This window comes from Garra rufa, chromosome 1 (genome assembly GCF_049309525.1).
Source record: "Garra rufa chromosome 1, GarRuf1.0, whole genome shotgun sequence".
Lineage (NCBI taxonomy): Eukaryota > Metazoa > Chordata > Actinopteri > Cypriniformes > Cyprinidae > Garra > Garra rufa.
Genome location: NC_133361.1, coordinates 36,681,939 through 36,705,579, shown reverse-complemented (window position 1 = coordinate 36,705,579; position 23,641 = coordinate 36,681,939). Strand labels below are relative to the sequence as shown.

Sequence of the window (23,641 nt, the reverse complement as noted above, 5' to 3'; positions counted from 1 at the left end):
AGATGCAGGCACAGTCTTTTATCATACACAGTTGGCACCATCTGTGACTCAGAATGTAGAGAAATCACTCCACTGCTTTTCTGCTTTTTCCCAATGTGCCTACTATGCACTAAAAGTACATACGTTTGAGTGTTTAGCAGAAGAGCAGGCAAGCTTTGGGACATATTACTTAATCAAAATTGCATATTTAATCAGCTGCACTGTCACTTAGCTACTGTTTGCAATTCCAATCAAATTTGTGTCCAACATGCAATGGGTTGTGGGCAAGCTGTTTGAGTGTTTTCACCGGACTTTTTACCAGAAATAGGAAACCATCTGGCTACCTTTGGGATACTCATTTCAACATACTATGACAGGACACACTAATTCTAATTTCAGTTACTATTTAGGACGAATAGTATGCTGACACAGCACATTATTGTAATATTGGCTGAATTCAAAATGGGAGCATACCTTGCTATACTTAGTTCTTTTACTTAATCAAAATAAAACATTTTAAAGCTTCTTAAAGCAGTTTTTTAAAAGCACCCAGCACTAATTGCTGTGTTTGTTCTGTTGCTATGCCTTGTTGTTTTGTACATTTTAATGGACTTCAGATAATATACAAATGAAATTATAGCTCAAATCGAAGTGCAGGCTGAAGGCCACATGTTTCATAAGAGGTTTATACCTCTATGGCAACGTGTTGTTTAGCTTGAAGGATTCCAAATAGAGGTCAAGGGAGGCACCAGCTATGGCTGATTCTTTAAAAAGTGCAAATGTCATAGATTCCCAGAACATGCGCATTGGTCTTATTAGGTCAGTAGCCTGGAGCTTGCTAGAGAGTATGTGAGCAAATGTGGAGGGCTGGTAATTCAGAATGGCTACATGAACAATAAGTGAAACTCAGGAACCCATGGCTCCTTTCTGACCCTTTTTGGTCATCTTGGGATTTTAAGCAGGGATAAAGATCTCCAAGCATTACACTGAAAAAAATGATTATGGCCCCAATTAAATTAAGCATGATTCAATTTCGCTAGTTTAAATAATAAAAATTTAGTTTTTGATTTTAATTAATAAGTATTAATTGGTTTTAAGCGAATTACATGTGTTTTAAATCCAAGCCATGTGAATTAATTAAATTCAGTTAGAAAATATTAAGTAAACTTTCTGCGCATGCGCACAAATGCACATTCTCCCTGGCGCCAAAAGGAGTTTCCAGTCACGACTCAGTCAGGTTCACGGTGGGAACTTTTCATTCCGGACCCGGAGTTTTCATCATTCGGTCGATTTACACGGTGAGTAATATTTATGTGAGTAATAATGTAGTGTAGCACTGTTTATTACAGTAACGTTAAATAGTTTGTTCGCTGTATAAATAATATCTGTAAAAATGAGTCTTTGGGAGAAATTCCACAGCGACCAACGGACGGTCACATATAACTTACACAAATAACACAAATAATACTTTTTTATGTGACAGAATGTACTTTTAAGATATTTTTGTATGAAAATGTAGTTGTATAAGCCTAAAATACGCCGTTTATTTGAAAGGATAGCGTCTATTTAAATGCTTAAGCGCTTTCGGAGATCCTCAGGCCGGTAACGTTATTGGTGGTCCCGCCTAAGTTACAACGTTACCACAGCCAGTCCTTCGGGAATCTGCCGGCTTCTAATGTGGTTAAACATGACATATAACGTTAAATCCTTTTGGACGGGTCATCTAATGTCCTTAACTTGTTTGTTCAAGAGCAGTTTGTTTTGGCTGAAGGTAAGGTAGTGCTTGCGTGATACCGAAAAAAAATTATTAACTTCTGTGGCAACTATTGCATTTAAAGCAATGATGGGCAGATCGTATCCTTAACTGCGTATCCAAATAACTATGCCTTGTAATAGAAAGTTCCGGGAAATCAAAAATATGGACGAAGGCATGAAGTTATGAGGGGAATTTCCAGTTAGTTCCTATCAGTAAATCTCACAATATAACATTGGATTTCTGAATGTTTTTAGTGTTCACAATTGTAATCATGTGAACATGCCCCTTTTTGCTAGCTTTAATGGTGCAGCATGTAAACTGTTTTAAACTAGCAATAATAATTATTGTGTTTTTACTTTCATTTGAGGGACTCTCTGCATGTTCCTGTGACTAGGACACATACCATTTCCTTGATGCCAAAGGAAGTTTCCAGGTTCGCCACTTTCGTGAAGTTGTATTATTCCAGCAATATGCACAGTAAGTATTAAAGCATTTTACAATAAACAGTTGACTTTAATGAAATATATCATATAATGTAATATGTTATGTTCCACAGATCACTGCTGTTTTCCAGAAAGGAGGTCTTACTGGGAGGAAAATGGTCAAATATTTCGGCATTTTACAGGAGGTATGTATTCATTTATCAAGTGTCTTTTCCTTTCCCATATGTATTATTATTTAACACAGTGATGTCAAATACAGTGTCCAGACAAAAATATCTCTGCTTGAATTTAAATTCTACTTAAATTTCAAATACTAAAAGGGTTATAGTTGCCCAAAAAATGAAAATTCTGTCGTTAATTACTCACCCTCATGTCTTTCCAAACCCAGAAGACCTTAGTTTATCTTCAGAACCAAAAAAAATAAAAAAATTTTTTTAATGAAATCTGAGAGGTTTCTGGACTTGCATAGGCAACAATATAACTGGCCCAAAAACGTACTAAGGACATAAGTGTAACCATTTATGTGACATCAGTGGTTCAACCGTATCTTTACAGAGCTAAAGAATAATTTTAATGTGCAAAGAAAACAAAAATAACTTTATTCAACAATTCTTCTTCCTGCCTCCATTGTCAAGACTACAATGACATATGCGTGTGTTTTTCTTTGCTTATAAACATGGTTCAGCCCATGCATGTTCATGTCAGCAACACCAAACACTTGTGTCATGGTACTCTCATGAATGGCAGACGGTGGCGCGGAGGAGTCTGTATTTTTGTTTTCTTTGCGCACAAGTATTCTCGTAGCTTCATGAAATTACTGTTGAACCACTGATGTCACATGGACTATTTTACCAATATCTTTAATGTGTTTCTTGGCCTAAGAACATTTCAGTTGAGTTGCGTTGCTGTCTATGCAGGGTTAGAAAGCTCACAGATCTCATTAAAAATATCTGAATTTGTGTTCCATTTGCAGATTAGGAACAACATGTGGGAGATATACAAATAGATTTGTCAGTTTTCTTTCTCATCTGCTTCCTTTCACTTTAACTTAAAAAAAAAACAGCTGTTTATGATGACATACTGATTTGTTTTTGTGCATATTGGCTGGTAAATATCAGTTGATGCCCAACCCTACTAATAACAGTTTCTTTTTATTTAAATATAGGACAGTCAAAGAGATGACTCCTTGAAAGACCCACAACACATCACCATGGGCATACCTGTAAAATCCATTACAAATTGCAGTTTGTTGCATGACATATGAACAGTTTTAGCACTATTGTTTTATTCACTATTGAAAAAATACAATATACTGTTTAATCACTATATACTGTTGCCTGTTTCCACATATTTTTATTAATTTTGCAATTCCAAGTCCGCACTCAACAATGTGGCCTCTTTCACCTGTGAATTTTTGTTCATTTTTATTTTGTGAATGTGCAACGTTAAGTAAGCACTTGTCTTCCAAACACTTGTTGTATATACAAAGAAACTGTTACTGAATTTACATTTGATGACATTAAAAATAAATTCAAAACATTAAACCTGTTGTGTGTATTTGCAAAGCCATTTAAGAACCTCTCCTTAAGAAAAGGATTTTTTTTAAGGTAAGTGATTAAAACAATTTTGAAATTTAGTCAACAAAATGTGATTATTTAAATGTAGCTAAAATAAATTGATTGCAACCACTTACCTTAAAAAATTTGAGTAAATTCAATGAATATTTTTTCTTCAGAAACAATTAAATAAATTAAGAGGAAGTAGCATATTTAAATTGGGCTGAAATTACTCATTTTTTTAATACTAAGTTAACTAAATAAAATTGTTTAAATCCAAATAAATGTGTTTGTTTAAATTTAGATCAAATCAATTGATTGCAACCACTTACCTTAAAAAAATTGAGTAAATTCAATGAATCATTTTTTTCAGTGTACAATCAGCTGCATATTTACAGCTTTAGTCATATTTCAGGATGGTTTTACTTCTCCAACTAAATATTTTGGAGGCTAATGGGGTACATAGGCTTTGATCTGTTGTCAAAACTGTTCTATTATTCAAAAGAGTATTCAAGACAGAAATAATTAGTCATTTAATTTGCATGAGGAGCAACAGAAGCTGCTAAATCTCGCTGGAAAATCCAGCAAACTGGTCTAAACTTGTTGACCAGCTATGATGTTGTGCGGTGCTGGTAGCTGGTTTGTTGCTGGTCAAAGATGGTTTACCAGTTAATGATCAGATACAACCCAGCTACCATATTCTTAACTATTTTACAACGTGAATCGTACAAAAACATATGTTTTTGGTAAAATAGGTTATGTTAAGAATTTTCAGCAGGCAGACAGAGGCAGTTTGGTGTTCGGCTCACGCAGACACTCAAAGTAATACTGATCTTAGATTAAGATTACACATGATATAAATCATGATAAAGTGAACATGGTGAATATAATCAGTTTAATTATTAAGAGATATAAGTTCCATTAATGCTTCAGACATTTTTAGATCAGAGGTTTCCTAAGGTCTGGGGATCCTTCAGGGACTAAGGAGGTCCCTGAAAAAAAATACTGTTGTTTTATTTTATATAAACTTTCTTATTATTATTTACCATTATTTTATTTGTGACAGCCCTGTTTTTTAACTATTTGTTTGTACAGTAGTACTCTAAGCACTCTGTTTCACTCGCACTGTTTCGGACACGAAGGACAAACTCAGAGCCGGGCAAATTCTGTCAGGAGTGGCGCTAAAGATGCCGTTACAGCAAATACAGTAGTATACAGCAATTTTTAAAAAATACAGTAAGTCTCTGTATGCGGTGTTCGGCAAATACAATAGTATACAGCAATTTTAAAAAAATACAGTAAGTCTCTGTATGTGGTGTTCGGCAAATACAGTAGTATACAGCAATTTAAAAAAATACAGTAAGTCTCTGTATGTGGTGTTTGACGTCACAGAAAATTCCCATGATGCAAAGGCAATTACAGTTATTTACTATAAATGGAATTTGCTGTATTATACTGGGTGATATACAGTAAATAACTGTAGAAATTACAGAAATGTCTAACAATGAATGGGTCAAAATTATTGCCAAAAATCATTAGGATATTAAGTAAAGATAATGTTCATGAAGATATTTTGTAAATTTCCTACTATAAATATATCAAAACTTAATTTTTGGTTTATAATATGCATGGCTAAGAACTTCATTTAGACAACTTTAAAAGGCGATTTTCTTAAAATTGTGAATTTTTTGCACCCTCAGATTCCAGATTTTCAAATAGTTATATCCTATCCTAAGATTTTCAAATAGTGTCCTATCAAACCATACATCAATAAAAACCTTTTTTTTTTTTTAGCTTTCTGATTATTATTTGGATTATTTTGGTCACATATGGTATGAATGAATGAATAAATTAATCAATGAATACGGGTTTTCTATCTTTCCTCCAAATATGCATTATTTCAAGAATAGTTTGTATTTTGAAATATTGTTCTTGCTTTGGATTAAATTAAAATATTCTCTTCTGGTTCATAAGCGACTGGCTACATAGTACACTAACCTAATACACTGTCAATTTAAGACAAAGTTAAATAATTTTCATGATATTAATCATTTTTGATTTTAGTACAATGACAGTATAAAAGCTACATTTATTTAATAAGGAAAACAACATGTCGTTTTATAATATTATAAAGAAAACACATTTATAATTTCACATTTTTCACACACAGAAGGCTACATCTTATCCGTGAAAACACACAGCTGCTTGAATATTTCAAGAAGGCTTCCCTCAGGGCACGATATTAAAAAGTTTGAAAAGCCCTGTCCCAGACATTATAACAGAATGCAAGTGTGAGCGTAGGCTAGCATGTGTAAGTCCGTCCTCTATCAAGGTGGCCGGTTGCTCTCTGTATTTCAATGCCCTCCAGTCAGGTTTTCACCGATGACTGGCGCGAACACCCCGGAAGAATGACGAATATGAACCATCAGTTCACAGCGTTTGACAAATCCGCTCCTGTTCAGACCCTGACAGAGTCATCTTCCTCTGCTCTCGATTTCTGTCTCGCCTAACAAAAACATTGGAGCGACTATTAGAAAAAAAATGAGCGCTTTTCACCGACAAGGACTCTGTAAAAACACGGTTGTCTTGCTTTTCGTGTTGAGCGCCGCTCGTTGCTGTAAAGCGTTCAACTTGGATGTGAGGTTTCCAGTAGTCAAAGAGGGAAAAACAGCTGGCAGTTTGTTTGGACTTTCCGTCGCACTACACGAACAGGTCGTGAAAGAGAAAAGACACCTGTAAGTATATGTGTTTTTAATGTGTTATTACCTGACCTCAGGTGAAATGTCAGGAGAAGGACAAGATCTTCTCACGGATGTGCACCTGTTGAGCGTTTTATCTCTGCTTTAACGTTGTTTTATAAAGTAGTTACTTTTAAATTGGTCAACGACGTCTATTGTTTGTCCTGATCTGTTTGTGTTATACAAAAATACATCACAGATGTAATTCATCGTATTACCTGAATGCATGTTTACCTATGATGAACATGTTTTCATTTTTTGAATTGAAAGTCATTTTGATATGAGTTTGTTATATGTTTGATATAATATGATATACGTTTAAAATGTAAAAAATGAAAGAAAATAGAAAGAGTTAAACAAATAAATAGAATAAAAAAATAGATTATTTCAGAATTTCAGTTGAATTATTATTATTATTATTATTATTATTATTATTATTATAATAAACAAAACAGTAAAGACATTTCATTTTAAAATATTCTATTCTTCACTAAATCAAAATCAGTAGTAACATCATGCAGGAAGCCATTTTGTTGTCATGTGACCAGAAAAGCTTAAACCAGAGTACACCTTTAGACCCTCATCTTGATTTGTGTCAAAATTTTCTATATTTGAACCTTTTTTATGACTTTTGTAACTCAAAAATCATAATATTTGTTAAACAAAAAGTCATAAATGTCTTGTTTTTTAATAATTACTTGAGCAAGGAAGGTATTGAAAAAGTTATATAATGAGTTTTTATAATATATATATATATATATATATATATATATATATATATATATATATATATATCACCATATGTATGTATGTGTGTGTGTGTGTATATATATATATATATAAACTGTGACCTAAAATACATATCATGTGGTAACATCCCAAACATCAAAAATAAGTCAAAAATATTATTTAGTAGTGATGAATTAACATGACTACAGTCAAACCAAAAATTATTAAAATGCCAGATATAATTTTACTAGCGGGTGCAGGACACTGTAGTTCGTTTGTGTAAGTGAGGATAGCAAAATGAAGTAAACTGTGACAAATTATACCCAAACGTTCTTCATACAGTGGACTACCAGTAAAGTTAATTTAAAAAATTGAGACCAGAAATTTGATTTGACACTTTGACCTGACCATGTTTAATTACATACCTTTCCATCAAAGTTATCTGACATTATCAAGATGAATTTGTTCTGACACAGTTTAACTCTTGAGTTCTTGTCATATTTTATTACCATTTTCTAAACTATAGCGAATAAACTGTTATAATGTGAGAAATGTTGAAAATGTCTGAATACATTTTGATTTGACTATATTAGGCCACAACAACAACAAAAATTTAGGATAGGATCAGGTAGAAACAGATAATAATGGCATCTTATTACTACTACAGTGGCTGCACATCTTGTTTTTATTTATTTACTTATTTACTCTTGTGACTTTGTGATATGAAGATTGAATAACTCGAAAAAGTTACATCTGTCATTATTCATATCTGAATGTTTCGGTCAAATTTTTTGAAATACTCTCATTGTTTTGTTTCTGTTTTTGTGGCATTGAATTAACTTGATTAACTCGGGTAAATGATTAACATTAAAGCTCCATTTCACAAGAGGATATGAGACAGTGATAAGACCGCCTGTTCCTGTGACTTAGGGCTAGGCAGGTCATGCACCCGCTTGTCTAATGTTTTATAACATTATGGTTGCTACAACAAATGTCGCCTCCTTTGTTCTCAAAAACTGTTGCTCAAATTTACTTTTGACAACGCATATTTTAAGATTTGATACTGATGAATGAATAAAAATCCTAATGTGTACATCTGCCCAAAGAGTGACGAATAACAGCTGTGAAATGGGCCTGGAAACTAAATAAACAAAGCACAATAACTGTTGGTTAAGGCCTTCTGAGCTGTACACATTAACCGCTGCCACAGTGAAACATCTCCATAAACCAACTGATCATTTACAATAGTCAGTACGTTCCACTGAGAGCCATTTGCTCATGACCGAAGCAGTAGATTTTGCTTTGTAGTTCACTTATTTATGATTCTCACTAAATGAATTGGAGCTTATGAGTGCCGTGAGACCTGTATGACCAGCCTCATAAGGCAATAACTAGTACAGAGTGAGTTAGTAGTATGCAAGAAGACCGAACTCAACAACAATATCATATTATCTGCAGTCTAACACCCATAAATTAATTTTATAGCGGGACATAAAATCTTTTTCAAAATACACAGTGGGAGCAGTAGAAAAACCACCAGCTTTGCAGAAAATCGTGAGTTTGCACGATAGCACAGGTAGATAGCGGTTTGCACACAGTGCTTTTTTCATCTCCCTAGGAAATTAGAATTCCACAGATTTCACAACGAAAGCCAGCTGCGTAACTGCATTGACTCACATGGGCTGGATTCATATAATGCCCTTCGCAACATACAGCTCAACTTTAATTGAAAGTAGCATTTGAGCATATAAACCAATAAATATAACCATAACAGTGCAAAATAGTGATTTGTAGTGAAATACTTGGCACTTTGTGGGTTTTATTTAAAACTGAGGTATTGCTGAAGCATGTTAATTGTTGACAGCTATATAGTGCCATAATAGAAAACCCTGAGTTTTCAATTTAGTCGTCAGCATATGATGGAGCCACAAGGTAGCTTTTCATAAACATGTTAAAAACCACAACACATTAGAGACTTATATATGTATAAAGGCCTAAAGCTATATACACAATGAAACCACAGATCTGTCTATGCCAAGGTTCATGTGCAATTTCTACACGCACAACGGAGATAATGAAATTGTCTTTGATTCGATAATACTTTGATTTGACTGTATAGGACACACTGCAGGCATAGAATGAATGAAGTATACATACAGCAGACTAAATGAATCATAAGACATGCTTTTCATTGTTAACAGATGTAGGAAACTATACCACAAGAGAGCAGCGGTGTCTGGACTGGCCCATTTCCCTTTGTGGTCGGTGAATGTTATGCTCTCAAAAACAGTGTGGTGTAAATGTTTGCTGTTTGTCGTATTAAATGCAGCTAATTTCAAACAAAGGAAAAACAGATTTGCTGTTTGTGTCTGCCCTTGTCATTGTCCTAGAGGAGTCGTTTTGCATTTTCTTTTGACTTTCTGATTGCCTGTCATTGAACCTCAGAGAAAGAGCACTGTGTTTGTCTGCTTTCCTGCATCTTTATGGTTGGCGGCGAATTAAAATATATGCAGGAAACTGTGTGCTTCTGTATTAAAGGTTTTAATTTGATTTGTCATTTGTATTAGTTTTTGCTTTTTCCTATTGAGAAAAAACATCCCTGCTTTTGATGTGTGATTTATGTACGCATAAACTGTTCAGAGGTCCTTCTGATCTTATCTGCAGTGACAATTTGAGAAACAAGATCAGTCGTGAACATATTAATTGGACTGGCTAGACATTTATCATCTTGTCGAGCACATAAAGGACTGGCTCAGTGGCACACAAGGACGCCCTGTGTTTGGCTGACTTTGTCCATGTCTTGATCTTTGGTCATTTGTCTCACACGCTCTAGACTAAAAACCTGTTTCCTTCCGGTGATGGCGTTAGCTAAAGCAGCAAAAGTGGTTCTTTAGTGCTGCCGCTGTGCTGAATGTTTTCAGATCTTCATGACCACAGACAACTTCATGCTCAATTTCTCTGTAAAGCCACAAGCTGAAATTCTCACGACTGAGATCCAAATACCGGCTGAACAACTGCAGTAAATGTTTAAAGCCTACGTGGTGATAAGTGTAACGATTCACGTAACTCATGGTGTGTTACATGATACTGATTTCACAATACGATTTTTTCTCTCTCTCTCTCTTTTTTTTTTTTACAAAATGAGATTTAAGACAAATTACGAATAAAAAGGTGTTTTTTTATCTATCATTTTATTATCACTCTTTCCATTTAAAATTAGAAGCAAATAGATCTGAATTGCTGCTGCTGTTGGTTATTGTTGTAGTTGTAGATTATTGCTGCTGAACTAGGTATTTTATTGCACTTTTAGATGTTGGGTCTTAACAAGCTTTCCTTTTGGTATCTTTATTTTTAATGCCCTTTGAGATTCAGTTCCAGAAGATAATAGAATTTCAATATGGCTTCAGGAGTCATTTGTAAAATGTACACATTTCAGTGGTCAACAACCAAATGTAGGTCAGTTTGAGGCAAATCTTATTGGTTTACTGATGTGACTGAAATGTGTGGCGAAAGCAACTATACTTCCCTATGAGGCGTGGCGTTTGTCTCTAACTAGTTACAGTACTGCATGTTTAAATTCTTGTTAGCTTTAAAAGCTGATAAAATGAACAAAATCCCTTCATCCAAATATACCTGAAATTGATTAAAATATAGAATCTTATAAATAGCCTACAGAAAGGTAATGTGCCTCAACTTGATCATTTCAGTGCACTTCTATGCAAGAGGGAAACAAGATACAATTCAAATTTCAACATTATTTCTACTTCAGGCATTGTAAGAAGTATCAGCTGTATACAAAGTTACCAACATTCAGTTTTCAACCACTGAAAATGGGTAACATTCCACAATCCGGACATGGAGCCTCATTGAGATCCCCATATCTCTGGGACTGAATGATATAGTGCCTTGAAAATTAAGATTCCATCAGAAAACTGTTAACAACTAAAATCTAAAATCATTCATTTTTTCAAACTGACCCACATTTGGTTTTTGACCACTGAAAATGTGTACATTTTAACAATTTACTCCTGGAGCCATATTTAAATTTCAATATCTCTGAAACCGGATGTCATAGGACGTTAAAAATAAAGATGCCAAAAGGAAAGTTTGTTAAGACCCAATATCTATTAAGATATCTTTAATACTTCCTGAGTTACAGGAATGCAAACTTTGGAGGAAAACTTGAAAAGTGCTGTTTCCCCATTTTTGAATGGTCACATAATGCAACAAACATTGCTAAATTCAGCAGATTTTACTAATAGAACGACCAATCTGTGTAAAAATAGGATTACGAAGCTGCCGTATTTCTGAAGTCATTTTTACCCCCTATAACTTGACTCTGAATCTAAGGTGAAAATTGCCATTTTGACCTCCCTCTACAAAATAGTGGATTACCCAGTAAATATTTATCAATGACAATATTTTGGCTTTCATCACTATACATGTCTATCTTTTTTCAGAATAAATATTAGCAAAATCAAAAATTTGAGACGAGGACCTCTGGTTGAGTTGGCATGGAATGACCCTGTAGCATTTTTCTTGGTTACTGCTGTAAACAAAGCAGCACTGCGCTTATAAACACTGCTTTAATATGCATTATACAGAGGCAAGATAAAAAGAAAATACCATCTAAACTTTTCTAAAGACGGTAAGTTCCCCTCCGGAGATACATTCATATAACTCCTCACTTGCAACTGTATCAGGGCTCGTTTACCATCTCAACCGATTTGAATCGTCACATTTTTGTATCGATTTTGAACAGACTCAGGGTGTATTGTTACATCCCTAAATATGATGATGACGCTAACATGCAAGAAAATACATAGTCAGTTTGGGTGGTAGGCAGTGCCTTTGTTTTGTCTAGGAACTTTTGAGTTGCTTAGTTTCCTGTTTACTGTGCTTGTTTTGTAATCTTTTTTTTATTCATCCACCAACTTATAAAACTGATCTTAGATTAGGTAAAAAACATAGATACTGTTTCAATTGTTTGCCACTAGGGGCAATCTCAGAGATTCATGGGTTCACTGATTGCCCCCAACAGTGAACCATTAAAATTGTGATTTCGAAGCAGATGTGACGTAACAAAGCCTGGTGAAATCTAGTTTGAAACATGCTTCGAATCACTAGTTTAAAACAAAAGGTTCAAAAAGCACGTTCCTCCATTTTTGCTTCCTATCCTTAATCAACTGCTTGCACTTGAATCCTCACCTCAACTTCTTTTTTGTTTTCCCACAAAATGTTGTAGTTGGTAAATGGTAGAAATGGGTAAATGTGGTCTTTTAGTGTGTTAAGACAGGCTTACCTTGTATTGATTTTGGCCACGATTTAGCCGTCTGAGAAAAATTTCACAAATCCTAAAGATTTCTATAATCCTAGTCTAAAATCTGTAGTCTTTGATGGCTGGTTTGACATGTTCACCGATAGCCGATTATTTTACAAAATTCCTATAGGTTATTGCCTTTCGTATAATAAACACTGTTTGCACTTTCATGTGGATGTGTGCTGCTTACATCTTCTTAAAGGAATAGTTGACTTTCAGAACAAAAATTTACAGATAATGTACTCACCCTCTTGTCATCCAAGATGTTCATGTCTTTCTTCAGTCGTAAGGTGCCCCCGAGTTTGAACCATAGACTGTAAAAAATATGGACGTAGTATCCGTGACGTCACCCGTAGGATTCTGAAGCGCTATTTTGAAGTCTATAGTGGGCGGGAGTCGGCCGTCGCCATCTTGGAATCGCGTCACCGCGCGTCACTCCCAGATAATCGAAAATGGGCAAAAAGGTGGGACGTGGGTGGAGCTGGTTGCTGAAACCGTGCCTGCCTAGCGCAACAGTGGTCACAGCAGCGGCAATCCCCCGTTACTCAAGAGAACATACCCTTAATTATGCAGAACTTTAAGGCTTAATATAACTTAAACAGATGAGTTATAAAAAAATTCACCCCCCTCACAGTTGACATGAAGGGCAAAACTAGCTATATAGACCAAAACCATTTTTTGTGCCAGGCTGTAAACATACTTTTTCTGCTGTAAAGTTGGGCACTTTAACATGGGGAGTCAATGGGATCGACTCTCTTCTGCAGCCAGTCTCTAGCGGCCAGTCGATGAATTGCAGTTTAAGTCACTTCCGTGTTGTTTTCAATAGAGAGAGCGGGAGGTTGCCGCTTGGTTTGAACCCTATGGTGGCCCCGAGTTTGAACTTCCAAAATGCAGCTTCAAATGGCTCTAAACGATTTCAGTTGAGGAAAGAAGGGTCTTATCTAGCTGATCGTTTTTTTTATTTTTTATTACAATTTATATACTTTTTAACCTCAAATATTCGTCTTATCTAGCTGTGTGTAGAGATTAAAAAGTATATAAATTGTAAATGTTTTTAGAAAATAACCGGTCGTTTCGCTAGGTAAGACCATTCTTCCTCGGCTGGGATCATTTAGAGCCCTTTAAAGCTGCATTTAAAGCTGCATTTTGGAAGTTCAAACTCAGGGCACCATAGAAGTCCACTATATGGAGAGAAATCCTGAAATGTTTTCCTCAAAAAGCATCATTTCTTTACGACTGAAGAAAGAAAGACATGAATCTCTTGGATGACAAGGGGGTGAGTACATTATCTGTAAATTTTTGTTCCGAAAGTGAACTACTCCTTTATTTACACCGGTATTGCCGCCATTCATAAACTTTTCTTGATAGCCAACATTTCAGTGCCGCGTGTAATGCAGCTCACAGAAGTCACTGAGCATAAATGGGTTGATAATGTAAAACTCTGGGCAAGTTTACTTGCGCACACCCATTGTTAACATGTCTTGACTGTCCTAGAGTCTGACATTAAAGACATTGAGATCCCACGGTGTGACATGATCATCATGTTCGTACAGTCTGACAACCAACAATCGTAAAGGACTATTAAAATCGTGCAGTGTGTGGTGCGCCCGCTTTAGTCTTCCAGGATGTCTTTTGGTTTTAGGGGCAGTCGTGGCCTAATATGATAGTTAGACTTGTAACCCAGGGATTGTAGATGAGGGAGTGTGAATGACCAGCACTTCTCCACCCTCAATATCATGACTGAGGTGAGACCCTTGAGCAAGGCGCTGAACCCCCCAACTGGCTGCCCACTGCTCTGGGTGTGTGTTCACGGTGTGTGTTTGTTTGTTTACTACTCACTGCTGTGTGTTTGGTCTTGGATGGGTGAAATTCAGAGCACAAAGAGCACCCCCCTAATATAATGGCAGGGGAAACTCTGCACACAACTGTTCAAATGTTTGGGGTAAGAATTTTTTTAATTCATCAAAATGTAGATTGTTTAAAATAAATTCTGTTGTTTTTCTGTCTTAGAATCCTGAAAATAATGTGGCTGCTATTAAGCAATTTTTTTAAAACTGATAATAATAAGAAATTGTTTCCTGAGTATCCAATCAGCATATTAAAAAGATTTCTAAAGCATCATGTGACATTGAAGACTGGAGAAATAACTGCTGGAAATTCAGCTTTGTCATCATTGGAATAAATTACATTGGAAAACATAAATATAACAGTTGTTGTAAATTGTAATAATATTTCAGAATATTTTTGTATGTTTGATTAATAAATGTGGCCTTAGTGAGCATTAGAGACTTACAGCCCCAAAATTTTAATCGTAACATTAAATAGTAGTAATACTTTAGCTTTTTTTTTTTTTTTTTTACATTTTCCATTGACCAGGAGATATATCAACTATCACTGGTCTGATTGCCTGAGGTGCTTTATTGTATAAAATGACCGCAGTCACTGTTTGTTGAAACATGCTGCTGAGGAAATAACACTGTCTCTCTCCAGTCTCTGATCTGTAGTTCCTCTATTGCTGTTCTGTCCCATTACTCAAAACTAGACGCAGAATGTACACAGTTTAGATTCCCTGTGAGTGTTCTGCTTTTGTAAGCTGTTAATGCTATAGCATGAATTCAGATACGGCAATTAAAGAATGACAAATATAGAACTATATGCTACTTAATAGTAATTCTGTCACATATCCAAGAACTGCAAAGTCATTTTAGTTTATTTGCAGCTATACTGCTGCTTAGCCATTCAAATTAGAGGGCTGCAACTAACTGTTGTATAATTATGTTCAATTCATGTGTTTGTAGTCACAATGTTCTGCCCCACTGAAAAAAGTGAAACTGAAAAGGTTGCACACTGAATTTTGTCAGTAGCCGAAATGTCTTTTAGGCTTTAGTGTAAAATCTAGCTAAATGTGATGGGAATTTCCTGTGTGATTTCCTGTCTGTTTTAGCTTGTGGTATTTCTTCTCTTAGATGCTGAGGTTATCTGGGTCATGGCTATAGGTGTCAGACAAGTGTCATACTAACCTGTCTGCCTAAGCCACAGCTGCAATTATATTTACGGTAACACAAAACAGTATATGAAACTCAGATTAACAGATATTTAAAGCTTTGCCATCTGTTGAGTTTTTAATTTCAAGCCCATTTTAAACTGAGCAATATAATATTTGGTAAACATTATTTGAGTTAAATAAAATAGCCCAGAATGTTGGGTAAAAACATTTAACCCAACCAGGTGGGTCACAATAACCCATGTGATCTTTCCATTATTTACCTAGCACTGGGTTGCCAAATAGTTCAGAAATGGTTGTTTTTAACCCAACATTGAGTTGTTTTGAGCATGTGAGGGGATATGTTTAGTGTGTTTACAATGGCACACACTGTCGTCAGCTCATGTGTTTTCCCAACTCCCAACTTTCAAAACTGTTTTATGGAGCTTTTGTCTACTGAAAGTTTTTTTAGAAAGATGTTTTGTCAGCTGAACAACCAATGTGTTGTTAAACTACATTACAATCCATTGAACGCACTGGACTATATATCCCCGGCATCCTCGCTTTCAGTCCTGTCAAAAAATTAAATATGATTCTAGCCTAACTAAGGTCGGATATCGTTAATGTCATTTGGGAACATGCAGGTCTTACATAATGTCTATAAGTGAATCGTGACAGGACTTGAAAAGTCCCATAATAAATAACAAAACGATGATGTTGTGCTTGAGGTATTATAGATAATAAAAATGTTATTATGGTGCTTGAGTTGTCAATTGAGTAGGGTAGGCATTATGAAAACTTTGGGTTCCTCTACTTTAAAACCTTTGAGTGTTCTAGACAGCATGTCAAACCGCTTTCAGTTGAAGTAGAGTAGGTTTTTCTCGCCTCTGGGCTGGAAAGCCTGGAGGGATAATGACTTGCTGTGCATGTGGAGCATCCTGGGTTTTTGGATTAAATATTATCCATTAATCTGTAACAGCTGGAATGTCAAGAATGAGATTTGTCACCTTCTGAATGTTCTGGTTGGAGGGCGATTGTCCGTAGCAGCTCTGATCCATGCGGTTTCTGTAAAGAAAGGCTTAAATGTGTGTGATAAATGATATAGAAAGGAATGGATATATGAAATGTGAATTTAAACTACTGTTTAAAAGTTTGGGGTTGGTAAGATTTCTAATGTTTTGGAAAGAAGTCTCTTAGGCATACAAAGGCTGTATTCCTGTGATGGCAAAGCTGAATTTTCAGCATCATTACTTAAGTCTTTGGTGTCACGTGATCCTTCAGAAATCATTCTAATATGATGATTTGCTGCTCAAGAAACATTTAAAAGTATTATCAATGTTGAAGACAGTTGTGCTGCTTAATATTGTTGTGGAACCGTGATTATTTGATTGTTCTTTGATAAATAGAAAGTTACAGCATTTAAAAAGAACAACATTTATTTGAATTACAGTTGAGGTCAAAAGTTTACACCCCCCATTAGAATCTGCAAAATGTTAATTAATTTACCAAAATAAGACGGTTCATACAAAGTGACCATTATTGTTTATTTAGTACTGACTTGAATATGTTTACATATAGTCCACAAGAGAAAATAATTTAATTTAATTTATAAAAATGACTCTGTTCAAAAGTATACATCCCCTTGATTCTTAAAACTTTTGTTACCCGACTTATCCACAGCTTTTTTAAGTGATAGTTGTTCATGAGTCCCTTGTTTGTCCTGAACAGTTAAACTGACCACTGTTCTTTAGAAAAATCCTTCAGGTCCCACAAATTCTTTGGTTTTTCAGCCAAGATCCATCTTTTCACACTGAGGAGAACTGAAGGACTCATATGCTCCAGAAGGAAAAAACATTAAGATCAGGGTAGATTTAACTTATTTTGTCTTCTGGGAAATATTTAACTATCTTCTGTAGCCTTTGAAGGGCAGTACTAAATGAAAAAAATATGATATTTAGGCAAAATCAGAAAAATGTACACATCTCCATTCTGTTCAAAGGTTTTCACCTTCCGGCTCTTAATGCATGTTTTTTCCTTCTGGAGCATCAGTGAGTGTTTGAAGCTTCTGTAATAGTTGCATATGAGTCCTTCAGTTGTCCTTAGTGTGATAAGATCTCAAAATCATACAGTCATTGTTGGAAAAAATGTCCAAACACACAAAAATGCTGAAAAAACAAAGAATTTTTGGGACCTGAAGTATTTTTCTGAAAAACAGCAGGCGGTTTAACTGTTCAGGACAAATAAGGGACTCATGAACAACTATCACTAAACAAAAACAAATAAAAAGTTAACAGCACAGTATTAATGCTGCCTTCATGTGCTATCGTAATTATGGTAAATACCAAAATCCGACATCTAAATTGCACGTGAACACCCACTCACATTGTAATTTCCACTGGAAAGCTCGAAATTTTTTATGATACCCGAGTTGCCGAGATGGGATAAACTTTGACCTTTCAACATGGCGGACAGCAACGAAACTATACTGAATGATAAGCATTGCATGATGTTAAAAGTTCTCTGCTGTTTAGTTGGTTAGTTTTGTAGCCCCCATAATGCTGGGACATAAAGGATTTTAATAACGTCGCTATTTAAACGTAGTGTTGTCTTTAAAAATACCGTTAAGAGAAGATGCTAGCTCGTCGTGGCTCGCCTCCAGTAGGGTGCTGTGCGGTACACTGTTCTGAAGGAGGCAATTTTCTCATGTTATTTTATTTGGTCTGTTTTACCAAAGTAGCATGTGAGGACAAATTGCGAGTCCGCTATGTTTCTCTTCACTACGACAACAAAAGCACCTTAACACGAAACACTGATAATTTCCACTTCACAAGTTGAAAACATCATCTTTCCCATATCACATGAAGGCAGCATAAGAATCAAGTGTATGTAAACTTTTGAACAGGGCAATTTTTATAAATTTAACTACTGTTTTCTCCTATGGACTATATGTAAACTATAGTGTGAAATATCTTATTCAGGTCAGTACTTAATAAACAATACCATGCATTTTGTATGATTCCTCTTATTTTGGTAAAATAATTAACATTTTGCAGATTCTGAAAGATGTAAATATTTGACCTCAACAGTATAAATGTCTTTACTTTGACTTTTGGTCATTTTAGTAATTTGTCCTTGCTGAATAAAAGTAAAAATACTGTCCGCTTTTGAATGTTATTGTGCATATATATTGGGGAACAGTTTTTAAATTAATATGTGCAAATCACATGATGTTAGCACTACTAATGCATCTCTACTAATACACAACACATAAATATTGGGTAAAATAACTATTTTTATTGATATTGTTCAGTTTTGTTTGTTATTTTTTTTTAAATCTTATCCACCATGATGGATTTGTTGTGCATTATTGGACTGACTTCTCTACAAAGGACATGCAGAGCTGCCTAGAATTTGCCTAAAGAAGCCGTCTTAAAAAACATCATGAACTTGCCTATATGTTTTGAAACAAACTTTGCACAAATATGATGCCTTAAACTGCTGCCTCTCATCTCCGCTCACCCACTCACTTCAAGGTGTAATGAGCTCTCTGTGCACGTCATTTAGTGTGCAGCTTAGTGCTGACTCTCTTTTGGTTGCTTTCCCATTCATTCATAGCAATATGTGGGAGATAAGGGAAGGCGAATTCCACCTGCCTGAACTTGAATGTGTGCAACACTGCCAGAAAGTTTTTCTCTCCTAATCAAGCTCTTTGTTCGTGACCAGGCAGTCTTCTACGCTGAGCGTGGCCGGCGGCACCTTTTTCTGTGAGGACTATTTACTGAAAGTTCAGGCCTTTAGAACGGATTGGAAGCACACACATCAAACAAAGGTGCAACATGTGAACTCTGGCCCTGATATTAAAGTCAGTGAAATGGCTGAAGCAGACACACCTTCTTCAACAGGTTTCAGGAAGTTGTGTTCCCTGTGATCTGACTCATAACTGTCAAAAACTTTCAGTATCACCATATAAGTCAAAAAGAGGCTAAGAAAGGTTTTTAAAAGTAAAAGAGTCATTCTATTAATATATTCCAGCTTTTAAACTTAAGGAAAAGCCAAATGTCAGTGTATATCTTTTAAAGATTCACTAGACCAAAAAAATAAAAGTGAAATCTCGGTGGTATTTGCAGTTCTAACATCCCGCAGGATGTTTCCATCTGACAGAAAAGCAAAATGAAGACTAATGCTGTGAAAAAGATTAAATTAATCTATTCAGGTTGAGTCATATGCTCTCAAACCAAGCAGCTTCGCTAAACCCCCAACCAGCTTGCGGTTCATAAACTTGCCTCTGAGGTATGTGCCGCTTACCACTCGACCTGTAGATAATTGTAGTGGTAAAAACCAGGTCATGTGACTGGTATCTGTTTAGGCATAAACAGGCTCATGTGTAATGCACTGGAAGTATGATTCACTAAATCATCGTGAAACTTCTCTGCAGATGTTCTGCTTCATAAGTCAGACTTGTTCTGTTTTGTCTATTTATATAGTTAATCAGACTTTTTGCACCCAAACCACCCTCTCGCTTATGCTTATAATTCAAACAGCCCATTGTGTTGCTTCCACATCTTTAAGACCCAAGTAAAAATAAACGCCCTTTTTGCATATGTAATGAGCAGCAGCACTCAACCTTTTGTTCTGCTGTGGTGAACATGCAGCAACAAGGAAGAGTCTGACATTCTTGCTTGCTCGTTCACCTTCTCTTGACTTTCTCATTTCCTGTCTTGTCCTTGCTGAGAGCAAATTTGGAGTCACATGACAGGATTTGAGGCGGAGACGCCAGCTGATTGTTTCTGATGGTGGTTTGAGGGGGACGATTGCGGGGGTCCAAATGAAATTAGGCCCAAAGGGAGAGGGAGGGATGTCTTTCAGTTCACCTTTTGTCTTTCAGTGTCCCTTCTTGTCTTCCCCCGCTCTCTCCCTCCCTTTGACTCTGACCTCAGTCTGTGTCCTCATTGCAGTCTACCTCACCACAATGTGTGATGAATATGAACAAGTACAGAAACGAAAACAAATCACTGTTGAAAGGAGTCTTGTCAAAATGAGCAAAAGGAAGCCTTAGACTGTGGAATTGTTGTTAACTTGGGGGTGCGTGTTTTGGTAAAAATGTTCACTAGGGTGGGCGATATGACCAAAATCTTATTTCATGATATGATACGGTGGTATGATACGATATATATCACAATGTAGTTATTTTTGCTTTAAATAAGGTTTTTATGATATTAAAACTGTTGATACCATAGAAATTCCATAATTCACAAAATTCACAAAAAAATTCTGAAGACAAGTAAACTGTCAGCGATTAAATAAGAATAATAAACTATTTACAAGCAATAGGACAATCAAATCAAGTAATCAAATATATAAAACACTGCATATTCTTCACTATGTAAATGAAATACACTGCCAGTCAAAAGTTTTTGAACAGTAAGGTTTTTAATGTTTTTTTAAAGACGCCTCTTTTGCTCACCAAGCCTGCATTTATTTGATACAAAACAAAAAAACAAAACCAGAAATATTGTGAAATATGTTTACTATTTAAAATAGCTGCTTTCTTTTTGAATATGTTTTAAAATGTAATTTATTCCTGTGATCAAAGCTAAATTCAGCATCATTACTCCAGTCTTCAGTGTCACATGATTCTTTAGAAATCACATGCTGATTTGCTGCTTAAGAAACGTTTATTATTATTATTACCAATATTTAAAACCGTTTCAGTTTCAGCATTTTTGACACTATATTATTGAAAAGCTTGGAGTTGTTTTTTTTATTTACCAAGGATGCTTTAAATTGATCAGAAGTGATGATAAAGACATTTACAAAAGATTTCTATTTCAGATACATGCTGTCCTTCTGAACTTTCTATTCATCAAAGAAACCTGGAAAAAAAATCTACTCAGCTGTTTTCAACACAATGATTGTAATAAATGTTTTCTGAGCTGCAAATCAAAATGATTTTTGAGTGATTTTTGAAGGACCATGTGACTGGAGTAATAATGCTAAAAAATTCAGCTTTGAAATCACAGGAATAAATGACATTATAAAATGTTTTCAAATAGAAAACATTGATTTAAATAGTAAAAATATTTCTAAATTTTACTGTTTTTGCTGTATCAAATAAATGCAGGCTTGGTGAACAGAAGGGACTTCTTTAAAAACATTAAAAAAACTTTTGACTGGTAGTGTATATATTTCTTTTTATTAAGTTGCAAAAGTGATTTAGTAAAGAGCAATTAGAGATTTTCTCTCTTTTGTTGTTTGATTAACATGAATGACAGACAGCAGGAATATTAGGCTGCCCGGATCCAATATAATGTTACACGTTTGTTTCTCAGCTGTTTGCTTTCACTTAAGACCTAAATTACTGTGTTTATGAAGCATTTTGATATATGCAAGTGTATGTATTTACCTGCTCAAAGCCTATAAAGCGTCAAAAATAACTCAATTTATTTAACTCCACCATGTAGCACAGCAAGGTTACGTCACAATAGTCTAAAATCTGTAATGGTGTACTGTATGCACACCAAAAATGAACAAAATTATTTGCGTGAGTAGATTACATACAAAGTCAATGCAAAGAAGCGAACAGACGAAAAGTCGCGCTAGGCTCGCATCATTACGATTGCTGCGCACGTTGAAAAATTTTGGCGTGAGCACAAAATTTACAACGTGTTGTCGTGCAAGCCATTCAGCATAGAACTTATTGACACTTTCAGTTTGACACATCCGGTTGTATCAGAAAATAAATTTACATACTATATGTGTGTGTACTGTGTATATTTATTATTAAAGAAAAATGTTGCATTTATATATAAAATATTATAAATTATTTAAGTATATATACATTATATATATATATATATATATATATATATATATATATATATATACATATACATATACATATACATATATATATATATATATATATATATATATATATATATATATATTGGTTTTGAGTGAGCTATCCCTTTAAGTTAAGGTCTTTGCACACAGAAATTTTTGTTAAAATGTTAAAAAATAAATACAACCTCATGTTGTGTCAATCACATTTACACACTGCCTCAAAACTTTCTCCGTCTTAAAAAAATTTGCATCAGGTTCGATTTTCTGCATTTTTGCATCCGTAGCAAGCATTTTGATAGGAAAGGATGAAGAATACGAAAAAACAAAAAAACGCATTCAAAAATTTCAGACTCAGTGTGCATAAGATTAATTCTTTTTAGTTTACGAACGGCTTACTTAAAACTGTCTCTGAATAGTAATCTGGCATGCAAGAATCAAAAAATACAAAAATACCACTCACTGGGGCAAATATCATGTTACTTATAACCCAAGTTCTCTGTTGAAGGCATAAAATCTGTGATGATCAGACTGTCAGACATAATACATTTCTGTTCAAATTCACCAAACAGAATTTTAAAGAAGATGAAATGACCGCGTCGGCCACTAAAGCCCATTCATAATCCCGTTAGACACGAGTCATGATCTGATGAGATCTCATCCCTCACCGAGTGGAATATTTATGAGGCCTCAGGCTGCAAGGTGGATAAAATAGCAACTAGGGTGCGTGTCTCCAAAAATCATGAAACATTAATGAATCGAGCTTGCAGGCAGCACCGCTTTAGTCATTATTATGTCTGTCGTGCTCTCGCAAATATTGAAATAAAATTCATTGATTTTGTGATTAGAGTTTAATGAAATGCCTCTTTAATTCTGCTCACTTTCCTCAAGGGCTCTAGGGGATTACATCTGTTCCATGATGGCAGTTGGGGGTATGACTCTTATCTTTAAACCTGCCTAGTTTCTGTGATCAAAATCAAATCGGTTACATAGGTGAGCTTGAGTAAGCGATTTTCCCTGCAGGGAATAAAGAATGCATGTATCGAAATAGCTCGCCTATGGAAAGAGAGAAAGAGGAGTAGAGACATGAGCGTTTCATAGCATATTTTCACCGTATTGTCTGAAAATGAACATTTGAGTTAAATGTGACGCCATCTCCTGTGGTTTTCATGTGCTTTATGTTAATCTGACGCTTTTACCAGCAGGGTTCTGCAAATAGTTGAAAGCATGTAGCTCTTTAAGCCACATTTTCTGTCCATATTTGCACTGTGTCCTGGAAGTAATGGGTTCTGACAAG

The 23,641-nt window shown here is 35.2% G+C and overlaps 1 protein-coding gene and 1 long non-coding RNA gene across 3 annotated transcripts in view; both read left to right on the top strand.

The window, feature by feature from the left end:
• The first annotated feature begins 1,704 nt into the window (after window positions 1–1,704).
• Window positions 1,705–3,685, top strand: LOC141326405 (uncharacterized). Its single transcript, XR_012353893.1, has 3 exons — window positions 1,705–2,212; window positions 2,292–2,363; window positions 3,344–3,685. It is a non-coding gene; the product is annotated as an uncharacterized lncRNA (long non-coding RNA).
• Window positions 3,686–6,144: 2,459 nt separating this feature from the next.
• itga3a (integrin, alpha 3a) overlaps window positions 6,145–23,641 on the top strand; it is a 41,856-nt gene continuing 24,359 nt past the window's right edge. For both annotated transcript variants that reach the window (XM_073839569.1, XM_073839578.1), the window contains exon 1: window positions 6,145–6,469. In XM_073839569.1, coding sequence (XP_073695670.1) covers window positions 6,276–6,469 — 194 coding nt within the window. In that variant the 5' untranslated portion in view covers window positions 6,145–6,275. The remainder of the gene's footprint in view (window positions 6,470–23,641) is intronic.